Here is a 24,563-nt window from a genome sequence, read left to right on the forward strand (position 1 = left end):
ATGTAGATTTATAGAGACCCATCCCAGCTACTCTGTCACTCAAGAGCCTCAGTTCAGAGGAGAGCAACTGATCCATTCAGCCTTTCCCCTGTACAACATTAGTCTCTGAACCGCATCTGCCTCAGAGGTAGAGTGTACTTACAGAGCAGGGGCTTTGGTGCCAGTTCAGAGGTGCCAACCTTGATGAAAGACTCAACCCGTGACCCTTTGTCTCAGCAATAGAGCACCTTACTGATCATGAAAATATGCTTCTGCTACACCAGTGAGCCCATAAGCTAAGTTAACAGCAGTAGATTCCTACACGTCTATACCATGCCATCCTTCAGCAAGCCAGGAGCAGAGAGAGACTTACTGCAATGAAGTACAAGCATTAATGACCAAGCTGGGAAAAAATCAGCTCCCTTACAAGCCATGGGCTCCTCTCATAGCTGGGTTAGATGGGTCAGTTTGCTCTCTGCTGTGGGCCAAAATACATTCCTGCTAGTACGAGGTGGGGAAGAAGCAGCCTGCTTCCTGCAGTTACCATTGGCTGGAATCTGTGAACTGCAGCCTATGGGAGCAGCTGTACTTGCCATAGTTGCATTATTTACCTGTCTGCCCAGGGCTAACCTGTGGGTAAATTGCCTCGGGCCCACATGTCACTTATTCCCCAATCCTGCGCTAGTCCCATCATTTGAGATTAGAACACTGCACTGGAAATAGGATTGTTAGTTCATGCCCCAGCTTTCTCTGCCTTGGCCAAGGCACTTCATATTTCCACTTGCACTTTTTATTAATAAGAGTCCCTGCTACAAGACCCAATTTTTGAATATCCATCACTAGGGGAGAGAGTCCAAGCCCCATGGTACCACCAGGTAGTACTGTAGCACAAAGTGCATTTCAAGTGCTGAAGTGAAACAGTGTGGTTCTCTCCTCCTCTAGTGGCCATGCATAAGGTTGCAAGGCCAGAGAGTGCACTTAAAATTAGAGCCACCCATCCCAACTGGCTTCATCTAAGGGTCCTAGAGCACAGGCTGCAGCCCAGACCTGGACTAAGCAGCCCCTGAGTCAGCCTGGAGGTCACTTTTCTTTTTTATATAATGCCAGTGATTTAGGTCCCCTGACAGCATTAGCATCTACTCTTGAGGTGAAAGGACCAGTCCAGTTGCTCAGAGGTGGCAACCTACAGTTGAACTACATGGAAATGAAAACTAAGGCTGTAAGAGTGTGACCATTTAAACTGTTAACCAATAAGCTCATGCTTATTCTTTTCCATAACTGTTACCTCTGCTCCCAGCTTGCTGGCTGCCACCCTGCACTGACGACTATAGTCAATAGCCCACTGCATGTGGCAGCAACCAGCTCCCCAGCGCAGGGCTCAGCGCCATCTTCGGGTTATGGGCACATACATGCACCTATTCCCAAGGAGCTGGCTGCACTGCTGCCCCAATCAGCATAGGGCAGCAGCAGACAGTATGCACCGAGAGCCAGTTTAAAAGCCAGCTCTAGGCATGCACCAGCTCTCAGGGAGCCAGCTGCTGCCTTTGTGTAAGTAAAGCTATACTGCAGAGCCTGCTGCATGCAGCCACTAAATTTGAATGGTTACACATTTCCATCTGAAATCTCTATCCTCAAGGCTGCTTACATTCAAGAACTGACTCATTATCTGGCAATGCAAAGAAGAGGCTCTTCCACCAGGCAATAACTAGTGGATGGGGAAAGGCCTACAAACTCCTATAGGATGCTGACTTTTCCAAGGGAGCACAAAAAGATTTAATCTTGAAATTTAGAAAGTCTAGAATTTCAAGTACAGGCAGTCCCCGAGTTACACGGATCCGACTTACGTTGGCTCTGCAGTTACGAACGGGGATTTTCTCGCCCTGGAGGACTCGAGCGGCAGGACGCCTGGTCCTGCCGCCTGCCTCCTCCGGGGCAAGAAAAGCTGCTCCCCATCTCCCTGGTCTGCTGCAGGAGCCAGCAGACCAGGGAGACGGGGCCGGACCCGCGGCCGCTTCCAGATCAGCTGGAAGTGGCCCCGGGTCCTGCGCCGCTTTGCTCAGTCTCTCCCTGGTTTGCTGGGGGGGGGGGGACGCAGCTAGTGCCCCCCCAGCAGACCAGGGAGATGTGGAGCAAAGCCCGGGGCCTGTGGTAGAGCAGGTGGGGCGCTGCACCGCTCCTTGGCGCTACTGGACCAACCCGGCAGCACCACAGCTGCTCAGCCCCAGGAGTCCTGATTCAGCCGCTGCTGATCAGTTTCAGCAGTGGCTGAATCAGGACGCCTGGGGCAGAGCAGCTAGGGTGCTGCTGGGTTGGTCCAGTAGCGCCGAGGAGCGGCCGCGCTACTGGACCAATCCAGCAGCACCCGAGCTGCTCTACCCCAGGCGTCCCCAAGTTAGCCGCTGCTGAAACTGACCAGCAGCTGACTACAGGAAGCCCAAGGCAGAGTTGCTCTGCCCCAGGCTTCCTGGAATCAGCTGCTGATCAGTTTCAGCAGCAGCTGACTTGGGGACACCTGGGGTTCTTAAGTTGAATCTGTATGTAAGTCAGAACTGGTGTCCAGATTCAGCGGCTGAATCTGGATGCCAGTTCCGACTTACATACAGATTCAACTTAAGAACAAACCTACAGTCCCTATCTTGTACGTAACCCGGGGACTGCCTGTATGGGCAGATTCCGGTTTCCCCCAAGGCCAGCTCTACTCATTAAGGATTCATAACCAGTTTGGTTCACTTAAATGTGGTTTTAAATCCTTAATTTAAGTTTAACTGATTAAATTGAGCCATGAGCAGCTGTGGGTGGGAGGGGAGATATTGGTTAATGGGTGATGCTCACCACTCACCATTAGCATCCCTAACTTGAATAGATGTCATGTTTCAGCTATTCTAGCAACACCAGTTTCCTTGTTTCATGTATCAAGGAAACTGCCTCTTTTCATTGAAAAGACCTGTACTTTAAAAATAAATTGTTGCATTTCTTGCCATCACATACCAAGCAGCACTATTAAAATGATAGCAGTGCAGGCTACAGAACCCACAATAACATCAGAATGACTTCTTACGCAGGTTTGCCTTTATTCGGACCCTACGAATAGCTGATGGGCCTGATGAAGTTCACCTCTCAGCAATTGCAAAACTGGAACTACAGGACCAAGCCAAACAACTAACCTCAAAAATGTAATAAAGTTTAATCACACAATAGCATTACTTCTGTTCTTAAAAGGATCCAGGGTTTCAACACTGAATTATTTAGCAGGAGGGGGCAAAGCTGAAGGTATTTGAACTAAATTACCTATTTTTAGTATTTGTCAAAATAGATAATTCTACAGTGATAAGATTTTACTGTTCAAGGATAACATGGATTTTTTTGCTTATAGATATCCATGTCCTAAGCTGCTGAATAACATTTTTCCAGTTCATTTTCTAGCCAGGAACTGGAAAGGTTACTTTACCAAGCCTTGGGTTGTCATCATGTCACTGATGTTCTCTCAATCAAGACCTGTGTGTGAATGTCCATGGAATATTATGTTTATGTTCTAAATTGGTTTTGCTTAGAGCACCACCTGAAATTTGCACTTTAAGTCTCAAACAGTTAAGTGTCACTACTGCAAACATGTCTGAATAAAGATTTCTCCCCCCCAAGCATATGCTGCTTCTTTACAAAAGGAACTAAAGTATGTACAGAGACCCCTTTTTGTTGTTCATTCCTAATAGCTTAAACCTTAAGTGTTGCTTGTAACACAAACCAAGAATGCCTAAAGTCCACCAAATTATCCAGCCCATCACTGAAAAGCAATAACTATCTGTACCCTCTGATACTATCTGTACCCTGTGTAAAGTCAAGTCTGCAAGCGTTAAGGGAAAGAGTTAAGTAAACTAGAAAAAGTTCTTGCTTGCTCAGTCTAGCTCTGGTTCCAAAGAAATACCTTCTCCAGCTCTTCAGCAGTGTAGTAACCAACAGGTAACATATTTGACACTGAATATTGATTTTACTAGGTATCACTTATTAACATATCAAGTTTTAGAAGTACATATTACTTAGGGAGCAAATGTTTCAGGCCACACAAACTCAGTGCAGAATATGGGTATTTGGCAAGTTTAAGCAAAACCTCCATTGCTTCTACTCATGCTACCATGGGTACACTGCTATTTATACTCTGTTAGCAGGAGTATGTGTATACAGGCAAGGAAAAGATATCCAAGCTCAGAGGCAGCCATTGTTCATATTCTATCTAGAAAGATATAGCCATCCCCATGCCAATGATGTATCTTCAGTAGATCAGACTAACCTTAGCAAAACCACACCACTGAATATTAAAAGGTCAGATTCTTCCCTCACATGCATGGCCATAATAAAAACCACTTAAAAGCTTAGCTCTATAGTGAATATGCAACATCAGCATTACATTCTGAATACTAGGTTCTATTGCCCCTTTCCTTCCCAATCTACCCAGTAACTGAGCACCTGCATAGTACGTGTCGGTCAATTGGACCGCACTGCTACAGACTGTGGTGAATCAGAACTCTTCTGTGCAACTAAAAGATTAAAAGGAGCAATATAATTTTGACTCTTGCTGTATTATGCAAGTTGTCCCAATGGACCCGTTTAATATTTCCTGGATTCTTTCCCTTGGGATTGACTGATTATTGCATTCCCCTAGTACATACTAAAAATATTTGTTAAATACCAGACATGGAAATACCAGTCTGTTTTTACACTTCTACAATTTAGAGTATGTTACTCACTGAGCCTTTATACACTGACATTTGCTTTACTTTTATTTCAAGAGTAAAAGACTCTTTTGCCAAACATTTGCTGGCTGATAATCAACTCTGAACACAGTTTCTTTACTGCATTTTGCTATTGCACAAGAATACTTCTCAGAAGTAGTCTAGCTGGCTGCTCTAGAATTTCCAAGGAGGAAGATGCATTCCATGAAAACGAACAGTTCTGTCTCATTAACAAGGCTCTCCATTCCCTTTATTTTTAAAATTTTATGTACATATGAATGATCTGTATAATGTACATTCAATATAGAAAGCTTTTATATACTGGATAATGTATAGAACATTTCACAATTACACTAGGTTCTTACATATCATGTTCACTTTAATTTTTTATTTTATTTTGTTTTGCTAAGCTTCTTCAATTTGGTAAAGCCAGTTATACATACAAGTGTCTAAGATAATGTTAGTGATTAAGGACATCAGTGAACTGGTGCAGGGACAAACCTCTAGTAAGTCATGTTCAATGAAAATGATCATGTCAGACTTGGAGCAGAGGAGGAAAATGCCCTTTAAGTGGGGGTGATGGTGGTCAAGTGATTTAGCCCAATTCCTCTAGACTGTAGTTCAACTCCAGTCATGCTAGTTCATAAAATATAAAAACTAGGAAAAGTTGTGTTTGATTCACAGTCTTGTAAACAAATAGAAAGGAACAAAATGTGCTTACGTACAACAAGAAAAATTCTTGTGTACCCATGTAGGCTGATCCTTAGAGTGCTTTATGTTACAATGTGACAGACTCAGTGACATTTTTCACCTAAAAAAAATATATTCATAGAAAAAGGAATAACACTGTCAGGAAGCCAATTGGAAAGGCAGTAAGAGTTCATTCTGATGCATCAGACAGAGGAAAGTGCTATTCCTCATCACTGGCCAATCTGCCTTTAAAAAGTCTTTCATGCGTATTTCAAATCCCTTAGCTGGTATCTCCCAATTCATTGTCTACAGGAGGTGGTACACTGGGCATTACAGAGGACGTCGTTCCTGCAGTAAGGTAACCAGCAACTCCAGGGCCTGGTTGGGGGAGAAGAGAAAAATAGTATTAGTTTTAAATATAATCAAATGACTGTTCTCAGTACTTAGTGTGTAGAATTACCCTGGTTAAAGTTTTCATCTTTGAAAATACTGAGATGAAGTTTAACCTTAAATAGTTCTGTTAATCTTAATAAGGAGACACTCTGCTTTATGGCTTTGTTTTAAGATGTGCCACATTTATATCCACCCATCCCTTCCCCCAAAATTACTGTAACGTAACAGCCAAGGGAATCCCTAGGATTTGTGCTTAAGAAACTAGAGCATGCATGGTGGCATATTCATATTTGAGCATCTGACATTTAATCGATTTAATATGCCACTAGACAAAAAGGAACAAATCAACATACATGTTGCACCTTCCTAAACTGGGGTACTCTGGTCCAGCAACATTCTGGACCAGGGAGCCCTGGTGGCCGGGAGACAGGAAGCAGAAAGGCTGGCAGCTGAGAGCCAGTTGGAGGTAGCAGCAGCCCAGCTGGGGCAGCGTGAGCAGGGGCTGTGCAAACTGGATAGCTGGAGCTGGAGCTGGGTGGCAGCCGGGCACTATTTAAACAGCCTGACTTCCTGGCTACACCCTCTGGCTTCTTCTTGGTGTAGTGGTTTGCAGCATGTGGCCAAAGAGAGCTGCATCCCCAGCAGAGGAGCCGGATCCAGGACCACAACAGTGTGGCAAAGGGACCAGGCTGTGACAGCCCGGCAGGGGGAGGATGGCAGCCCAGCAAAGGAGCTGGCTAGGGCTGCAAAGCAGCCCACCAAGCTGGGACCATCGGCAGAGAGACTGGCTGGGGCCCGTCAGCAGGGTGACCAGTTGGGCCGGAAGTTGGAGCCCGCAACAGACTAGAAAGCCAGCAGCAGGGGGCCTGCCCTGGTCTGGCAAATTCCCTCATTTGGGACCAGACAGTTGCGGAGGGTGCTGGACAAGCAAGGTCCAACCTGTACCTGGAAGACTATGATTACTAGTATTTAGTATTCTATAATTGAACACCCTCATGCTGGCATTTATGTTTTCAGATGCATCTAGCAGGGACTCCCATGCTTTTACAAGAATAAAGCCTTTAAGCAGCCTCACTAGCTGGGAATCTCTCAACAAGGCTATGTCTAAACTTTTGAAAGAGGGATGTAAATTAGACATATTGAAATTGCAAATGAAGCCGGGACTTGAATTTCCCGTGCTTCATTTGCATAAATATATTTCACTTTCAAAATAGCGTTTTTCGAAAAATGCTGAAACCGTGGTCTAGACACAGTTCTTTCAAAAATAAAAGCCTCTTTCGAAAGATCGTGTAAAATGAGGAGAGAGAAGTGAGTATCTGTAGGGTTCTCAAAACAAAAACCTTTCAAAACCCTTTGTTTTAGAAGTTACATGGTCTTTTGGTACCTTCTATACAGAGAGTTAGTGAACGTATCCATTTAATTTCCCTTCACCTACATAAATACTGAAATCTAAGTTCTATTGTCAAAAATGTAGTATTATATATCCTTACAGCAAACCAACAGCCAAGCTGTTTTACATTTCTGAAGGAAAAAAGCGAACAGCTGCCATGAGGAAGCCACATGAAAAGCACAATGCCTTTTAAGTTTATAAAGAGCCATTACTCCATAGATACCAGGTACGCTGGTTTCACAAATCCCCTGGGTGGATAGATAACTTAGTTTAATGGCACAAAACAGTAATGATTTAAAATCACAAATGAACCCTAACAAATTTAACATAGTAAATTCAATTCACTTGTTCTTCAAATCTTTTCTCCAGAAAGATTTTTCTAATAAACTTCTTCAGAAATGGCTTAGTCTTCATGTTTACATCATCAGTCTGCAAGGTATATTCTCTAGGTGGAGCAACTTACTATTCCAAAAGTTGTAAGTACAATTGCAGCAGTTTAATAGTCTGTATAGTATTTTGCACCATGTGCAATATTGAGGAGACTACACACTTGCTTCCATCGTATAGCATGCATCTAAAAGAGCATTAATTACTAGGAACACAGCAAATGCAACATGCATTTAGCAAAGTGATATCTACCTGCATTAGAGAGCTACACAGAAGTTAGCAAGCTGCCTGGCAGAGCACATCTAAAGCCCACTTCTGAGGTGAAGAGGACTGCTACCAGTTAGAAGGGAAGGAGAGGAGACACCTGAGAGAAAAAGAAATAAGCAAGGGAAGTTGTAAGGGAAGTGCAGACAGCAAAGCAGTTTGAAGCAAAGGAAGGACAGAACACCAGACTCTGTCTACACTACAAATTCATGTTACTATGTGTCACTCAGAGGTGTGGAAAATCCACCCTGCGAGCAATGCACTTAGTCTGACCAGTTCCCAGCATAAGACAGCATTATGTGCACAGGAGGGCTTCTCCCTTCAACATAGCTGCTGCCTCTGAGGTGGTGCACCTCTGCAAATGGGAGAAGCTCTTATGTGTCAGCATAAGCAGCATTTTCGAAGTACCATAGCACTCGGAGTGGACAGCCCATAGTATAAATACAGGAATACTAAGTTTATGGTTAGTTTGCCATTAGTATCAAAGCACTTTACAAGCAAAGAATTTAGCCTCACTCCTGTCATTCAGATTTTTGCTACAGGTTTTATCTCCCTGGTCCAGCATCCTCAAGACCTGACTGGTCCTGAACTAAGGAATTTTCCAGACTGTGGGGGGCCCCCCCTCTGCTGCCACCAGCTGTAGCGTTTTGCTGTAGTGGCAGCAGCAAGGCCAGCACTGAGTGAGAGAATGGTTGGGGGGGAGGGAGGGAGAGAAGAGGAAGAGGAAGGGAAGAGGCAGGGTAGCTGTGGAGCCCTGCAACCTGGAGTGCAGCCCAGCAGGAGCACACCAAGTTCTGCTGCTGGGCTCCACAGCACCCCTGCCTCTTCCCTGTCTCCTTCCCTGAGTTTAAACCCTGCAAATTAGCTAATCTGCAGCACTACAGAAGCTCTGGGAGGGTGGGGGAAGGAGCTGCCAACCTTTTCCTCAAGAGTGCTTCAGCTCAGGAGCACCCATGGAGATGCTGAAATAGACGTTGCCAGACAAGGGAAATACCGACTAGAGGTCCAACCTGTATATGAAATACTGTAGGGCTCTATTCAGCAAAAGAGCAATGAATCGGTCAGGAGGATGTCTAGCAACTCATGGAAACATGATGGCTCTGATGTCTTCCTGATAGCCAAGAAGAGAACAGACTATTTACCAAAAAAGATATGGAGTAGTGAAAGTTTAGATAACAGGTCTTGAATATGCTGTATGGCAATGCCTTTTCTAACAGAGCAAATAATCCACAAATGACTGTTCTCCTGTTCAATCAATGGCATGCTCCAAAACTCAAACACTAAGAATCTGCTTCTAGCTGTACAATTTTTAGTCTCACTTAGCCAAACGGGCTTGGTAAGTTTAATCTGGAAATATCAGAAATTTTAGAGCCTTTCAGACAAATGTGCGGAAAGGAGAGGAATAATCTAGTCAGTATTACTTCACAAATGATGGCTGATAATGACATGAGAGTTAAGGTAGAAGGTAGGTCTACAACATGCAAGTTCCATGGACTGAGAAAAAGCTTAGTCACACCTGACTTAAGAAAAGGTTTAATGAAGTCCTTCAAAATCAGAAGCGTTAAAAGATGCTTTGGCCTTCACCCTCAGTTTTAAATATTTTAGTGGAGACATTTCATAGTAGTGTCCCAGGGTTCTTTCATCAGAAATCAAAGAAGAGAAAAAACTTGTTACAGCTTTGTTGAAATTAGGGATGTCAATGAGTAGTCAACTAGATGATTAACCAATAAGCAGAGGCAGCAAGTGTGTGTGTGTGTGTGTGTGTGTGTGTGGGTGTGGGGGGGGGGGGGGGGGGGGGGAGAGAAGAGAGAAAGAAAATATTAGGAGCTGGTGCTAGGGGGAGCCAGCTTAAAAGCCAGTTCCCCCTCAACACCAGCTCTGCAGTACCACCTACCTCCACCCTGCTACTGCCTCTTATCAAATCAGCAGGGGGGGGAGGGAGGAGGAGGAGAGAGGAAAGGCTGTCACAGAGCAGCCTCTGTCCACAGGGAGCACAAACCCTCCCACAGACAGGGGCTGCTGCCACCCTCAGCTGTCACCTCTGTATAAGAGATAGCAGGCAGCTAGTCCGTAAGGGGAGCTGGATTTCAAACTGGCTCCCCTCATGGACCAGCTCCCCACACTGGTACCTCTGATACAGAGGCAGCAGCACAGGGCGGCATGGAGCTCCCCAGGAAAACACTGGCACCTCTGAAACAGAGGCAGCAGCACAGGGCGGCATGGGGCTCCCGAGGAAAACACTGGCTGCCACCTCCTGGCCCCAGGGACTACTGAATAGTTGTGTAATCTCAAAGATTTCATGTAGTTACACCACTATTCAATTCCCAATATCTAACATACCTAGTAGAAATGTTAAGCATGAGCCAAAAAACTCAGCTCATTGACTGTTAAATAAAATAAGCTTAGCTTTGGACTCCACGAAGGAAACCACACTAGAATATGCCCCATCGTAATGAAAAAAAAAAAAATCTAGACATGCTCAACTCTTACCACAAAATTACAGGTCTCAAAATGCAAGTATGTGGCTTCAGTATAATCCAAAGCTCATGAGTCAATAAAGTGATCAAATATTTGCAGCGTCAACAGGTAAAATCACGCTTCTTGTATTTGCTTTTGAACAAAAATGATGCCATTTGAAAAATGAAGACTAGAACTCCCACCAGAAGTGATGAAGCCATAATGAATTATTCTTTTAGGTACTTTTGAAAACTGATATTTAAGTACAACAACCACTTGGAGCTGTAACACACTTTAGCTGTAATCCCACAAAGTACTGCGAGGACTATTTGCCTTTGGCAGGAAAATGTGGAAGAATACAAAGCACTGCAAAGCCTATTACATTTAAAAAAACAAAACCAAAAAACCCCACTAAAAACCCTAGTAACTGATTTCTCAGAAACACATTCAGGTATGTGCCATTCATGGGCTAACAGATGGCCTACTTAGATCAGCAGAAGAGATCAAACTAATATAAAAACAGTACTTATGGCATTAGCATTATGCAAGGAAGGGGCCACAATGGCAGTAAAATACTGAGGATAAATAAATAGTCTATACCCACTACACCTTTAAACAATGAGTCAAATATCTTAGTTCCATTTCAGGCATATTTCAAAGTGCATTTGCGACAGTAGCAGTGAAGTGAAGGTTACAATTTTGATCTGAAATAAGTAGTGTAACTGACCTGTGAGGTATCCTACTGTTTGTGTCTCAGAAATGAACAAGTCGTGTTTCTGATCTTTGAAGGCACTCCACACAGAAGAACGAGACAGGATTTCATTTACCTAAAACATAAGGAACAGATAAGTGCCTTCATTTAGTAACTGCTCACAGCAACTGGATGGAAATATTCCATTCTTTACTAAAGGTGGCAAGCTCAGTTTTCAGAAGCTGACTACATCTATGAATGCTTAAATATCCAAAAAAGCATACACAAACCTACCCTAAAACCCCATAACTATTATAGTATCAACAGGTAGCTGTTGGTCACCATTTGGGTGGAGGTTGCATATACAAGTATGGATCTCAGGAAGATGTATTATATTGAACAGCTCGAATTTCTCCTTAGTGTTTCTCTTCCCTCACACATTCAGTTGGTCGACAGGGAGAGCACAATCAAATGGCAGTAGCCATCTGTCTCACATGCCAGACAGCATGCGAAGTACAGCTATTTCCTTGCAGCACATCGGGCCAGCAACCTGGATAGTACTTGACAGTCTTGAATGAAGATGGAAGAAAGAGGTCTAGGACTAACTGAACCAAAGGGATAAAATGAACAAGATTCTGATTTTACTACTGCTTTGCAAGTGGGTCCATACATCAGTCAAACTGGTCAGAGGAATCTGTATTACTTGAGCAATTTATTCTTCGGCCCAACTCTAAGCAAGCAATGCTGCTGCATTCTCTGTGCAGAGGAATTTAAGGTGCTAATGTTTTCAGGCTGTAGTTCTCCAGATCCTTAACTCTTTACCCATGGCAGTACAGGCTCTGAGAACACCTGTGTCAGTTCTTGCTGATCTACTGTCAGAGGTCACAATCAGCCTTCACTGGCACTCTAGGCCTCTCCAACTACATTTCTACAGTTCGTCTAGTAGCCTATAAATCTCCTCCTCTGCTCCTGATTTTCTCTTCATAGAAAGATACTAGCTCACCAAGAGCTGCGAATCTGGGATACTCTGCTACTTAAAGACCAATCATTGACACAGCTTAAGCACTTCAATAAAGAAAGCCAAGAGACAGGCCCTGAGGTATATTGGCTCAAAACTGCAACCTTGTGTATAACAATTAAGTTCTCAAACTCAGTGAATCACATTTCTAGTATGTGTTTACCTGTTCTCCATACTGTAGGCTGCGAGTCATAGACTTCAAGGTTTTAACTATCTGAGCCTTCGTGGCTGATGGGCTTTCCAGATTTTCAAGGCCAACACCTTCAAGCAATTTTAGGAGATACGGAACCAAATCTGCTTTCAATGCCTACAAAACAATTATTGGAGATACAATGGACTTTAAGACATGTGAATGGAATGGAATTTTACCAGTATCTGATTGCTCACTTCACTCTGCCTTAGAGCAGCTATCGTGCTAGTCAGTTATGCCTTGTTACAGTAATAGGATCATGCTTCTGAAGAGCCACAATAAGTAGTTGTAATAGAGCAGTTCAGGTTAACAGTGCTAGACCAGCAGTGGGTAAAATTAGACAAGTTAATAGGCAAGACCGAGGCAAGCACCATTGAGAACACTAACAGTCGATAATCACAGGACACAGTTCTTGTGCACGTCCTGAACTGTGAAAAGTACCTATACCATTTTGTTTAGAATTGCTTGCTTACTTGGGCTACTAAATCATTCTGCTCCTTTTGAAACATTCGATTAAGTGCTTCACAGGCTAGACCAATTGTGTCCAATCGCTTTTTCATTCCATTCATCAGCGGGCCAATGGTCTCAAGTGATGCCATTGCTCGAACACAAAGCTGTACAGAGAAGGAAAAACATTTGTGCTGCAATGATTGATGGAATTTTACATTCGTATCTATGATTGTGTTTATTGTAGCTTATACATCTTCTGCAACAATGAACTACAGGTATCTAACTGTTCCCTTCATACAGCTTTCCTAGAGGAGTTTTATAGGTTGCCCAATAGTATTAGCAGGCACCAACTGTTGCAACAGATATTTGCTATATGCTTTTATCCATAATTAGTATGAATTAAAATCACTTACTAGTCAAACAACCATAGTAAGACAAACAGGCACAGTAGGAAAAAAGCCATCTCTGGCTAGAAGCTCTCTTGACCTAATTTTAAGAATGTGGGCATGAACTATTCACATAGGTAACCAATGTGGCTCTTATTCTCAGAAGACTTAGGCCAGGTGTGGCCAACCTGAGCCTGAGAAGGAGCCACAGTTTACCAATGTACATTGCCAAAGAGCTACAGTAATTTGTCAGCAGTCCCCATCAGGTGCCTCCTCTCTCATTTCCAGTATCTTTTGCCCACCAGCAGCCCCACCAATCAAGTGCCTCCATTTCCTTTCCCCTGCCTCCTGGCCGCTGCAATCAATTAGCTGTTTCATGACACTCAGGAGGCTCAGTGGGGGAGGGAAGGAGCGAGGGTGCAATACACTTGGAGGAAAAGATGGAGCCAGGAGTTGAGCACTGGAATGTTGGCACCTGTGGCAGCAGCCTGAGTCAGTGCCTGAGCAAGGAGCCACTTATTAACTTCAGAAAAGCCACGGGTGGCTCCAAAGCCATAGGCTGGCCACCCCTGACTTAGGCCCTTATTTTCCACAATAAGTAACTGTCTGCAGGTAAAGTGCTCTGACATATTGTGCTCTTATTACCCTGTGTAGATCCTGCAGGGGTGGGCAAAAGGGCCTCCACAGGCCAGATCTGACCGGCCAAGAGGGCGGATCCAGCCTGCAGAAACCCTTCTGCTCTCCCACCCCCAACCCAATTAGGGCCTGGGGACAGGCAGAGCAGAGAAGGCTTCAGGCGCTCTCCTGCCCCCAGGCCCTAATTGGCTGGCGAGCATGCGAAGTCTCTTCCCATCCTGCAAGCAGTACATGGCACTTCGAAGTGCAGCGCGCTGGCTGGCGAGAGGAGAGGAGAGGACTGAGGAGGCTTCACTCACTCCCCTGCCCCCAGGCCAATCAGGGGTTTGGGATGGGAGAGCTGCATGAAGCTTTCTTTGCCCTGCCTCCACCCTGCGAGTAGCCAGATTGGCCTGAGGGTGGGGGAGCACACCAAGCCAGGGCATGGGTGCCTAGTGCAGGGGGCAGCAAAGGGGCTCTTCCACCCTCAGACCAATCATGCTTCAAAAATTTTTGAAGTGGCCCCCAGGGAAAAATTATTACCCATCCCTGCACTACTGGCACTGACCTGCAGTAATACTGGAGGTAACAGAGTATTAATCCAAAACAGATACCTTTTAGCATGTACCAGCCAGGTCTAAGTAGGGCAATTAGAGTGCTCTATAAATCACACACCCCTAGAACTTTTGCTGTACCATGCAGACAAGCCGTAAGTTGGTATGAACTTACACACCATTTACACTTAGTATACATTTCATCTAGAGCAGGGGCAGGAACCTCAGGCCTGGGAGGCTGGATGCAGCCCCTAGCTTGCCTAGATTCGGTCCCCGAAGCTCAGCATTGGGGATCCCGGACTGGTGCTCCAGCCCCACCCACAGAGTTGGAGTACACTAGATTTACTAGCCCGGACCCCCCCAGGCTCTAGTGTGCAAGAGGAACATGTGGAGTGTCTCTCTCCTCATTCAGGAGCTTCTCACTAACACGCAGCCCCCGACTGATTTTTCTGAGTCAGTGGCCCGACCCAAAAAAGGTTTCCCACCATGATCTAGAGAAAACCTTAAATTCAGTACCTCATTATCAGACAGTGTGTGTATGACACGAACAGCACTTTTAGGAATAGCATTGTTTTTGTGATTCAGAGCTTGGAGAACTTTGGGGAGATGACCAAGTGGTGGGACTTGATCTGCTAGCTGAGGCTGAGTGCTGAAGAGGCACACGGTTGCCGTTGTTATAGTTTCTAATGTTTCCCCCTGTAAAAGCATAGAAATCTGTGCATTATTAATTTTCCAGGGCAAAAGTAGCTGTAATATTCAAGTAATGCAGTACAGCAGGCTATTCCACTGCAATTGCAGGGCAAACGTACTTACTGTTTTCAGAGCTGTAGAAAGGCAGCATGAACTACTTAGAACAGATACGTACTGATTGCAAATAATGACTGAAAGCCAGGAAATTGAGATGCATTTTTACTACCAAACCCTCACAACTTTGCCTAACTCACGGAATACATTTGCTTCTTTTAGAAAACTAGAGTAGATGTAACTGAGCCAGAATGGGCTTCAGACTTGATACGGTAGAGTTTTAAGCAAAACTACTGCCTTTGCTCACTTCACGAATAAGCTACAAATGGCTTATTTTTATACTGAGCTGAATGCTGGGGGAGGCAACTTTGATTAGTGATTTTACTGGGACAGTGACAAACTGAAAGTTGATTTCTAATCCACTTTTAATGTTGCAGTTTATGTTAAGTGCTGCTTTTCCTGTGAAATTCTGTACTGTTCAATAGAGCTAGATAGGTGCAGATTTTTCCAAGCAAGCCATGCAATTACAGAATGTTTGAGGAAATATCTTGATTTGCATTCCCCTAGTCAATTCCCTGAGCTAAAACTCCAGTAAGATTGAAAGAAGCAACCAAAAGAGAGGTACTCTTGATTTAGGGCATTCAAATTCTAGTGATTTGCTGATTTAGAATTTTTAAAGCACTTCATATCCAGGTGCTTTTGCATAAAATCAGAAGATTTAAAGTTATTTATAAATTTGAAAGGAAACTTACCACCATTTCAATCATAAATACAAGCAGCAAGACAGAAGTAAAGTCAACCAAAATGCTAATTAGCATCTTACATTAACTGCCAAACTTTGCCCTTACAATGTTGAACCAAGTTTTAAAAGCATAGCTAGAAAGTCATCTTACATGGGGGTTATTTTTCTCCAACAGTTCAGTGAATTTTTCCAATAGTGCAATAAGAAATTCTCTAGGTTTTCGTAGAACCCAGGCCGGCTGGGCAATAAAGATCCTTAAGAAGACTCCCCCAACAGAAAGTTCACCTTCCGCTTCACCATACACCACAGCAAAGTCTTCAGGCAGCTATATGAAACCAGAGGGGAACAGAAGTTAACATATAATTCAGCTGTAAGTCACCCCCCTATCAGGAAAATACCAAGCAAATCAGTAAAAGATTGCAACTAATTATAGCCACTATTTCACTGATGTTTAAAGGAAGCAATCTATATAGCACAAGTTTTCTGATCCCTTTGTTCATCAAAGTTAGCAATATCAATTTCTTTACAGTAAGTTACTGAAGAAACATTAGGTACCAGACTTCTTCCTAGATAAGATCCTGAACTTGGAAGTAGTGTATGGTAGTGGATATTTTCAAGTAAATCTTGTCCATGGATTCAGCTAGTTGCAGAGAATGCAAATTAACTAGCAATGGACACATCACAAAAGCAATTTTAATGACATAGCTGATGTTTCAAATTAACAGAGTAAATCTGAACCCTTATGACAGACATTCTAATATTGAAGCAAAAAAAAAAAATCCAACTTCACATTTTTATTGGAACCAAAAATTGCATTTAACTGTTTAAGTATGGAACCATGCAGCATGTGAACTGCAGAGTAAGGGTTTGTTTTGTTTTTAAATACACTTATTTCCTAACACAACACTCAATCATCTTGTCAGAACCACATTTTGGAAGAGAATAACTTGAATTGCAGCGGAAGAGATTCTAATGTCCTGACTGTGGGGTTATTTGGAGGATAGATTAAACAATTCTACAGTGCAACTTGTTTTTTAGATGTCAGCTCTAGACTATAGTAATGAGAGCAAAGGTATTCCTTGCTAGAAGCATGCTACTGGCATTATCTACGCCACTGCAGAGAAAGAAATGCACGTGAGAACAGAGGGTAAGCAATTATTACCATTTTCCCTTCTAGCTCTCTTGGAGACCCAAAATATGAACATTTTGCTTTTACCTTCCAGTTAGCATCAGGGTTGTCCCTCTGAAGTTTAAAGTGCCTATTAACAAAAGGAGAATTAGATGAATTAAGAGACACTATTGATCCCACAGACAACAAAAACACTCTGGCTTCCGTTCAAAACCCAAAGCTTCACACCCCCTTCTTGGTTCTCCTACTCCCTGCCATGTGTAACTGTTGAGTAAAGATCCCATTCCCAAACTCTACCTTATTTTCCCCTCATTTTAAATTCTCCCATCTTAGTTCTGTGCGCTCTCTCAGCCCAACAGGTCACATGGTTTCAAAGCTAAGTGCCTTCCTTTTCTCTGGGTCTCTAGGCAGCAAGTGGTAGTTACATTCACTGCATTACTTGGTACTTATTCACTGCTGTGCTGAGCTTCCCTTCTGCAGGCTCTACTGGCAGGCATTCCCTTAATCTGGATTAAAAACTAGGAGAACTCATTTTGTTACAGATGGATACTGGTGTTAACTAATGAGAATGAACCTAAGGAATCAACTTGTTACATAAACACATTGCTTAGTGAATATAGTAAGTTTACATACTCTAGCATCATTTCTCGAACTGTTGTGGATACTCTCTCTCTGGAGAGATCATTCCATATTAACTCAGGATTTTCATGTGTTCCTTCAAAAATATGAACAGCAGCTTCAGGGTTATCTCTCATGGCATCCATAAAGACTCCAGGCAGAAACTTCATTAGCGTAATTCTTACCTACAAAAACACAACAACAAAAAAAGTAGTATTCCCAATCATCTTGTACTATCATACACCATACCTATTAAACTAAATGGCATTATAAAAAAGGTTTTCTATGGAATAGCTGTTTAAAAAAATGCAAATGTTTGTAGGTGACTGTCAAAATACTTCTGATAAGACAAATTAAATTAAAACTCAAATTTTATAGATTTCATTTAATAAGCTATCTGGTATAAAAACACAGCCATTCATTTCATAGATGAGAAATGGCATCTCAAATGCAGGCACCTAGACGCCAAAAATAATACAGCTGAGATCTCATTTTTATTATCCTGGTTACTGATGCTCTGAGAAGATTTTATACAGAAACCTCAGTTAGAAAATTACCTGAAATAAGTGTCACCTATTAAAGGAACACAGTGACAATTTGCTCTTTACATTAAGATAGAAGAAAGCAAACAACCGATACTTTTGATATGCAAGTTTCATTTTCAGGGCCTTCAATATGATCTGCTAGGGAGCACTTAACTTCTGCTTCCTTTCTGAACAGATGCTTTGTCCCATCAATGGTTTTTACCTACTGGAAAACAGTATTTGCTAAATCCATAACCCCTCTAAAACCCACTGATGTAATTTATATATTCTCAAGTACTCTTGCCATCTTATGATAGATATGTTCTTATCCAAACTGTACAGAACACTGGCCATCTAATTACAGTATAAACAGTAAAATGTTTTCAGACAAATACCTAATGTTACTGTAACTGAAAGACAAGAGAAACATTCATTCAAGTTTTTATAGTCAGTTTCCCTGTTTGTTGTACAGTTTCCTCATGTTTGAGTTTCACACAAGCAGAGGAGAAAAGCATTAAGAAAACCTTGTAAGCCCACTAATGCTATTAGGGGAACTTGAAGTTAAATGTAGTTTATTACACCTGCCTTTAAGGTTGCCTGAATTTATTTCTTCTGGAGCTCTTTGATTACAAAGACAGCAAGTCTTTTGCGTAAAAAATAACCTCGCAACTTTTTAAGTTGACTCACCTTTGGGCCCACTAGCTTATCTGCAGTCATTTTGGCAAAAAGCTCTGCTGTCTGGGTTCGGACCTGTGGATGTGTTGAATTGCAGAACATGTCTAACAAGTAGATTAAAGCACCTGTTTGGAAAGACAAGGGGGAAGTTCAGGTGTTTCCAATTACAGCAGCCACTAGTTGTATACTGCTCTAGAGTAGCAGAGTGGAATCTCACACCTCTATTTCTGCAACAGTTTGGATCTTCATTTTGTATTACCAGTCTATTTTATCGACCATTCAGCGAATACTGTACCTTTTGCCATTGCCTCCTTAATTATTTTTGTACTAGATGTCAAGGCATAGAGAGTTTCAAGAACAAGCTGCCGACCTGTCAAGATTAAACAGAAATATTAGAGAAATATGTTGCTAATATTAGCTCTTTCATACAAAGAGCTATTGGACTGAGTGCTATGAAGAACCAAATCCTGCAGTTCTGGTGTTCACAAGCCAACCCAGCAGTTTTTCCTCAAAGAACCATTTCTTGGAAAGGACCATAATTAATGCAAAATTAAGCTTATTTACTGAGCATATGAAAGAAAGGATTTGAAAGTAAGAGTCAGTTAGAGATTGCAATCTGAGGGTCCTGACTAAATTCCAGGTAGGGAGTTGCATTACATCTTCCAACAATTTTCTTTATAAAGTTCACAGCAAAGGTGTCATTCAGGTGAAGAACTAGTTGAAACTATGAAGCTGATATATTGCACAATTTATAAATTTCCCAATTGGAGAGACAAACATTAAGTTTATATAGTGAAAGTCAGACTTTCCATGCATTTTTCCAATGGAAAGGTTTGAAATCTGAGTGCATGTCTAGACTCCATGGCTATTTTGGGATACCAGCGGTATCCCAAAATAGCTACTCCATGTCTACACAAGCCACTCATTTCAAAATATTTTTCCTAAATAATGGGTGCACTGTTTTGGCATCCCAGTAACTCTCGTTCCACAAGGATTAAGGAATGTCTCAAAATAGTACTTTATTTTGAAATGTGCTAAGTGGACACACCAAATTTCAAAATAAGATATTTCAAATAGATTCAAAATAAGATACGCAATTTTAAATTGCATATCTTATTCTGAGTTTAGGGTGTGCAGATGCACAGTAAGTAATTAAGAGATATTTGAGCTGAACCAAAAGAGTTAGATTTATAAAATGGGATTTCTAGGTCATGCACATTACAGTGTTACTCGGTTACCCTCTCAGATCAGGTTACAGGTTCACTTAAATGATTTGGAATGCAACAACTTTCCACAAGTTTGCGAAGCTTGGTTTTTACATAACTTTTTGTGAAAGCAGCTGCGCAGTACATACTTGAAGGCAAGGAATGCAGGAGGGCCAATAAGTTGGAAAGAACCATTGCCTCTGCAATATTGTTAACACACTCTTGGTTACAAGTCACTATGTTCACCACCTGTAAAAGATCAAAAGCATTAATATTAGGGAAAAAAAGTAGATTTTTTGGGCAAAGAGCTAAATTGTACATTTAAGTCTCTTTTGGCTAAGAAGTGCATTACTTTCATAGGCAGTATGGTCCACACACAATTGGACTACCCTCCCACCCCAGTCTGAGTCAGGACTTGTAAGCAAAATTACAGTGCACACAGTGGGGATTGTACTGTAATAAACTAAGGGTACGTCTAGACTACAGGGTTTTGTCGACGGAAGTTTTGTCGACAGATACGGTCCACAAAACTTGTGTCGACAGAGCGTCTAGAGCGGTCCACAAAACTTATGTCGACATTCAGTTCTGTCGACAAAGCAAGCTGTCGACAGAACCCTGTAGTCTAGACGCAACCCTACAGGCAGAACTCTGTCGACAGAAGGTGTTATGCCTCGTAAAATGAGGTTTACCAGTGTCGACAAAACTGCTGAGTTCTGTCAACGTTATGTCGACAGAACTCTGCGGTAGTGTAGACACAGGTATAGTTTTGTCGACAAAAGTCCACTTTTGTCGACAAAACTCAGTAGTCTAGACACACCCTTAGATTCAAGTCCCAACATTGAAATTCTACAAAATGTGTCAAATGGAATTAATTCTTAAAAGTATACAAAGATTTTGGCCTCTGTTAAACTAACCTAAATTAACATGAGAGTTAAAGCCCTTGAGAAGACCAAATAATTCCGAATCTGTGGTTTGGTAAACTTTAGAAGAAACTGAATTTTCTAGTAAATTCTAAAAACAGTCAACATTTAAATGTACAACCAATGCTCAGGAACTACTGTATAAAATGGTAAATTCAGACGGAAAGATCAAGATTTTAGGTAGGAAAGAGTTATGGCTCATGTGACATCTTTAAACAGTTTCTATTTATAAATAAGAATAGAATTTGTATACCTGGCTAGGTTAAGGTGGCTCACTGGGTACTGTGGGGTTGCACACACACACACAAAAAAAATGTTGCTTAAGCCATGTATTACCTCTAAAGCCAACTGCTGCACTTGACCAGCTCCATGGACACGGAGAAGGGAGAAAATCAGCTTAAAGTGACCTATACATTCACACTCAGAACCTATAAGAGAAGGAATCAATCATTTTACCATCTGAAAGAACATTTACTGAAAAGCTTTCCAATGAGTTTTACACACCAAATAAAGTACTTTAAAAAGACTAAGTTCTTAGAAATATGAGCCATCTTTGAGTTTGTACAATGGGGTCCTAGTCTAGAACTGGGACTCCTAGCTATTGCAATATTAAGAAGTAATTATGCAGAGACAAATTTTCAAATACTTTAAGTCCAACTGTAAAAGCATGAAACCAAAAGGGAAAAAAGCTATATTAAAAAAAAAAAAGACCAGATAGTTTACTTTTAACATAGGAGATAACTACTGTAACTGACAGTAATACCCTGATTTCTCCTGCTTATGGTGTGCATTTGACTGTTTTGGGACCATCCACTATTACTTAAGGAAAAGACGGTTAAAGTCAGCATGAGGGGAACAGACAATAAAAAACTTATTTTTAAATAGATATTATAAAATATTTTTAAATTCCTTTAGCAAAATAAATTTTTCAAGTTCAACTGCTTCCAAAAATTTAAGAGTCAACAGTAACCCCACCTTTGAAGATAGATAGGGGAAATGATTCATTTAAGACATTAATTTTTATCTTCAGTTGTAATCTGCAATTGCCAAAAAATCTAATTAGAACCCAGGCTGTTCTGAAAAGACTTTATGAACATTTAATGAAAGCTCAGCTCAATTACAAAGAACACGAATAGTAATCCACCAATTTTCCTACACCCCTCACTTGTGCATTCTTTTAAAACAGCCCATGTCAACTATATTCTAGGATAGAACTTTAACAAAAACAGACATTTTCCCCTCTGAATATCTCCCTCTTCTGCCTCACACCATCCCCAAAATAAGTGTCAGTGTTGTAGCATTCCATGTCTACAAACTCTTAATCCATGCCTTTAATCAATTTTCTTCTAGTAATAGTTTCCTTAAAACCAGTTAAATATCAAGCTACCCACTGTGTTTGAAGAGAGTCTAATAAAAATACCAAAATGTTTTCTACCTCTTCCTGGGTTTCATTCTTTATATAGAGCTATGCTAGGACTTGTTTTTCTTCAAGTGGGTTGATTTCAATAGGCCTTTGAACACCGCACAATAGCTCTGTAAAATGATCCTGGAAGTTTACTACACTAGGCACAAGGTGTATTCACATCCCCTTTTACCACTGACTTAAAATAATAATAAAAAAACAACCCCAAACACACAACCACCACACTGAACAGATTTAATCCGTTTTCAAAAAACACTCTCCTTAGACAAATGGTTAAGTAGATTTCTGCAGATTGATGTACCACAAGAAAACATCTCATCTGTGACATTCACTATTTTCCTAGCAAAGCAAAGCCTTCTACCAACGCCTCTGTTAAACCATTTAAAGATCCATTAAAACTTTCAGATATGCCCCTATTAACTCAACTGGATAGCCAGAAGCATGAATCTCTACAGCTTGGTCACAAGTGCATGTTAAGTGCTAGATTTATGCCTCTAAAATAAATCTAAGCTTATTTACAAGGTGCAGCTTACTGATGAATTCAAGATGCTCAAGTTTACCTGGGTTGTGTTTTATGACATTTCTCAGAGCCTCCAATGCCATTTCAACCCTCCGTAACCGGTCTCCATGTTGATCAGATTCTACTTTCCCAGTCTGTGTGATGGCCATTAATGTGTGAAGGTACTGTGCCTGTGAGCCAATGTAATCCAGAAGACTTGCAGCGAACACTTTTGGAAACTTAAAATAATGGACATAAGAATGTATAAGAATCTTCACAATATTTCAGACATGTATAGAGCATTCTGCATGAGAAGTACTGAACTGTATTAAACAGCAAGCCTGTAACTAAGGAACTCACATCAAAAGCCATTCCCAAATTCAGTCAAGTAACAATTAATTAATGCTAATATAAAACAAGTAATAAAATGATTATTTGAAAAACTAGCTTGAGGGTTCTCAACAAATAGCAAAATCAGCCTTCTTACCTCCAACTGAAAAGTAGGGACTTCATTGTAAACTCTAACAAAAATTTCTCCCACAATAAGTTCTTTTGCATGGTCACCGAAGACAAATTCAGATCCATAGCTCTTGTCACAAACACCCTTTAGGGGAAAGAAATTGATGTGTTCAATATAAAGCTTTTTATAAACATTTTATATATGTGTGGAAAAAATGTTAGCTGCTGTGTCTCCCTCATTTCCAAAGGCAAAAGCAACAGGGCAGGACTTTAAGTGGTGAGAGCAAAAGTATTTGACAAGCTGGCCAATATAAGGTTTCCCTCAGAGGCTGGGTAATTTAATCCACACGAGATTTTTTCCTGAGCTTTAGAAAGTTTCCTTTAATGTGAGGATACTAGTTCATTTAAGGCAACCTAGAGAAAGGCCTATGCTGTAAAAATATTACGAGTGCCTCACTCTTTTTATCATGCTTTCTTGTTCAGATTCCAGGAATTCAAGAAGCTCTGCTCTTGTCCCATTGTTCCAGATCAAATAAGGGCTCTCTGTGTTGCTGTTGAGCATCTTCAGAATCTAAGAGACAGCATAAAGAGTTTAGGAAAATAATTGGATTGAATAATTCTACTCCAAAAAGCAAATTCAGAGATTTAAAACTGTTCCAAGAAGAGAATTAATACCGGGGGAGGGGGGAGGGGAGAGAATTCTGGCCTTGTGAAGATCTGGTTCAGATTAAGGTGGCCTTTGACTTCAGAAATAGGTTTAAGGCCAAATTTCCAGAGTTTGGGGGGGGGGGGGGGGGGAGAGAACCGGGAGAAGTGATATTTGGGAAAGAGTATGCACACACAATATAAATGCTAGGTTTGTATGAGCAGCTGCAGTTTTTCCATCTCTTCTTCCCATTTCACACATGCCAGAAACCAAGGAATATCTGCTTCCCCATCCATCCAGCTGCTGGAAGCAATACACCTCCATAGCTCCTTTGTCATTCCTTCCCTTGGACCGGTGTTGAGTCTGCAGTATTAAGCCCTAGTCGGCAAATGCTTTTTTCTTCTTATACTAATAGTTTGAAGCCACCATTCTCCCTTCACTTTCATCTCCCCATGCTCTCCCTTTATGTAAATGACAAGTATGAGGTTATCAGGGAGATCTCCTGAAGTGTGAAGATAGGGATGGAACTGCCCACTTTCCTCTGCCTGTTCAAGCTCCAAATAAACTTACTCTGAACTGCAACCTCCACTTCCTTGTATGCCCAGAAACCCTTGTGACAATTAACACCATCTTCTCCTTTGCTCACCATTAGAGCAAAAGCATTGAACAGATGATGCAAGGGGATAAATAGAGATCATTTTCCTGACTTCCTTTGTGGAGCATTTTATCTGTCTCTTCTCCCTTTCTTCCTCCAAATGATTATATACTTTCCACCCTATGCATCCTAA

At 41.7% G+C, this 24,563-nt stretch overlaps 2 protein-coding genes across 3 annotated transcripts in view; one reads left to right on the forward strand and one right to left on the reverse strand.

Moving 5' to 3' along the window:
• ACAD11 (acyl-CoA dehydrogenase family member 11) overlaps positions 1-3,617 on the forward strand; it is a 78,101-nt gene extending 74,484 nt beyond the window's left edge. Inside the window, exon 20 of the mRNA XM_006133149.5 lies at positions 3,042-3,617. Coding sequence (XP_006133211.3) covers positions 3,042-3,156 — 115 coding nt within the window. The 3' untranslated portion in view covers positions 3,157-3,617. The remainder of the gene's footprint in view (positions 1-3,041) is intronic.
• A 1,316-nt stretch (positions 3,618-4,933) lies between these two features.
• DNAJC13 (DnaJ heat shock protein family (Hsp40) member C13) overlaps positions 4,934-24,563 on the reverse strand; it is an 87,204-nt gene continuing 67,574 nt past the window's right edge. For both annotated transcript variants that reach the window (XM_075921899.2, XM_075921900.2), the window contains 15 exons: positions 23,587-23,700; positions 23,158-23,274; positions 22,732-22,909; positions 21,085-21,176; positions 19,978-20,077; positions 18,919-18,993; positions 18,636-18,748; positions 17,440-17,609; positions 16,894-16,936; positions 15,829-16,002; positions 14,708-14,887; positions 12,660-12,800; positions 12,160-12,303; positions 11,015-11,114; positions 4,934-5,774 (listed from right to left, as the gene is read on the reverse strand). In XM_075921899.2, coding sequence (XP_075778014.2) covers positions 5,677-5,774; positions 11,015-11,114; positions 12,160-12,303; positions 12,660-12,800; positions 14,708-14,887; positions 15,829-16,002; positions 16,894-16,936; positions 17,440-17,609; positions 18,636-18,748; positions 18,919-18,993; positions 19,978-20,077; positions 21,085-21,176; positions 22,732-22,909; positions 23,158-23,274; positions 23,587-23,700 — 1,839 coding nt within the window. In that variant the 3' untranslated portion in view covers positions 4,934-5,676. The remainder of the gene's footprint in view (positions 5,775-11,014; positions 11,115-12,159; positions 12,304-12,659; positions 12,801-14,707; positions 14,888-15,828; positions 16,003-16,893; positions 16,937-17,439; positions 17,610-18,635; positions 18,749-18,918; positions 18,994-19,977; positions 20,078-21,084; positions 21,177-22,731; positions 22,910-23,157; positions 23,275-23,586; positions 23,701-24,563) is intronic.

Source organism: Pelodiscus sinensis, chromosome 2 (assembly GCF_052426305.1).
Source record: "Pelodiscus sinensis isolate ZL-2025 chromosome 2, ASM5242630v1, whole genome shotgun sequence".
Lineage (NCBI taxonomy): Eukaryota > Metazoa > Chordata > Testudines > Trionychidae > Pelodiscus > Pelodiscus sinensis.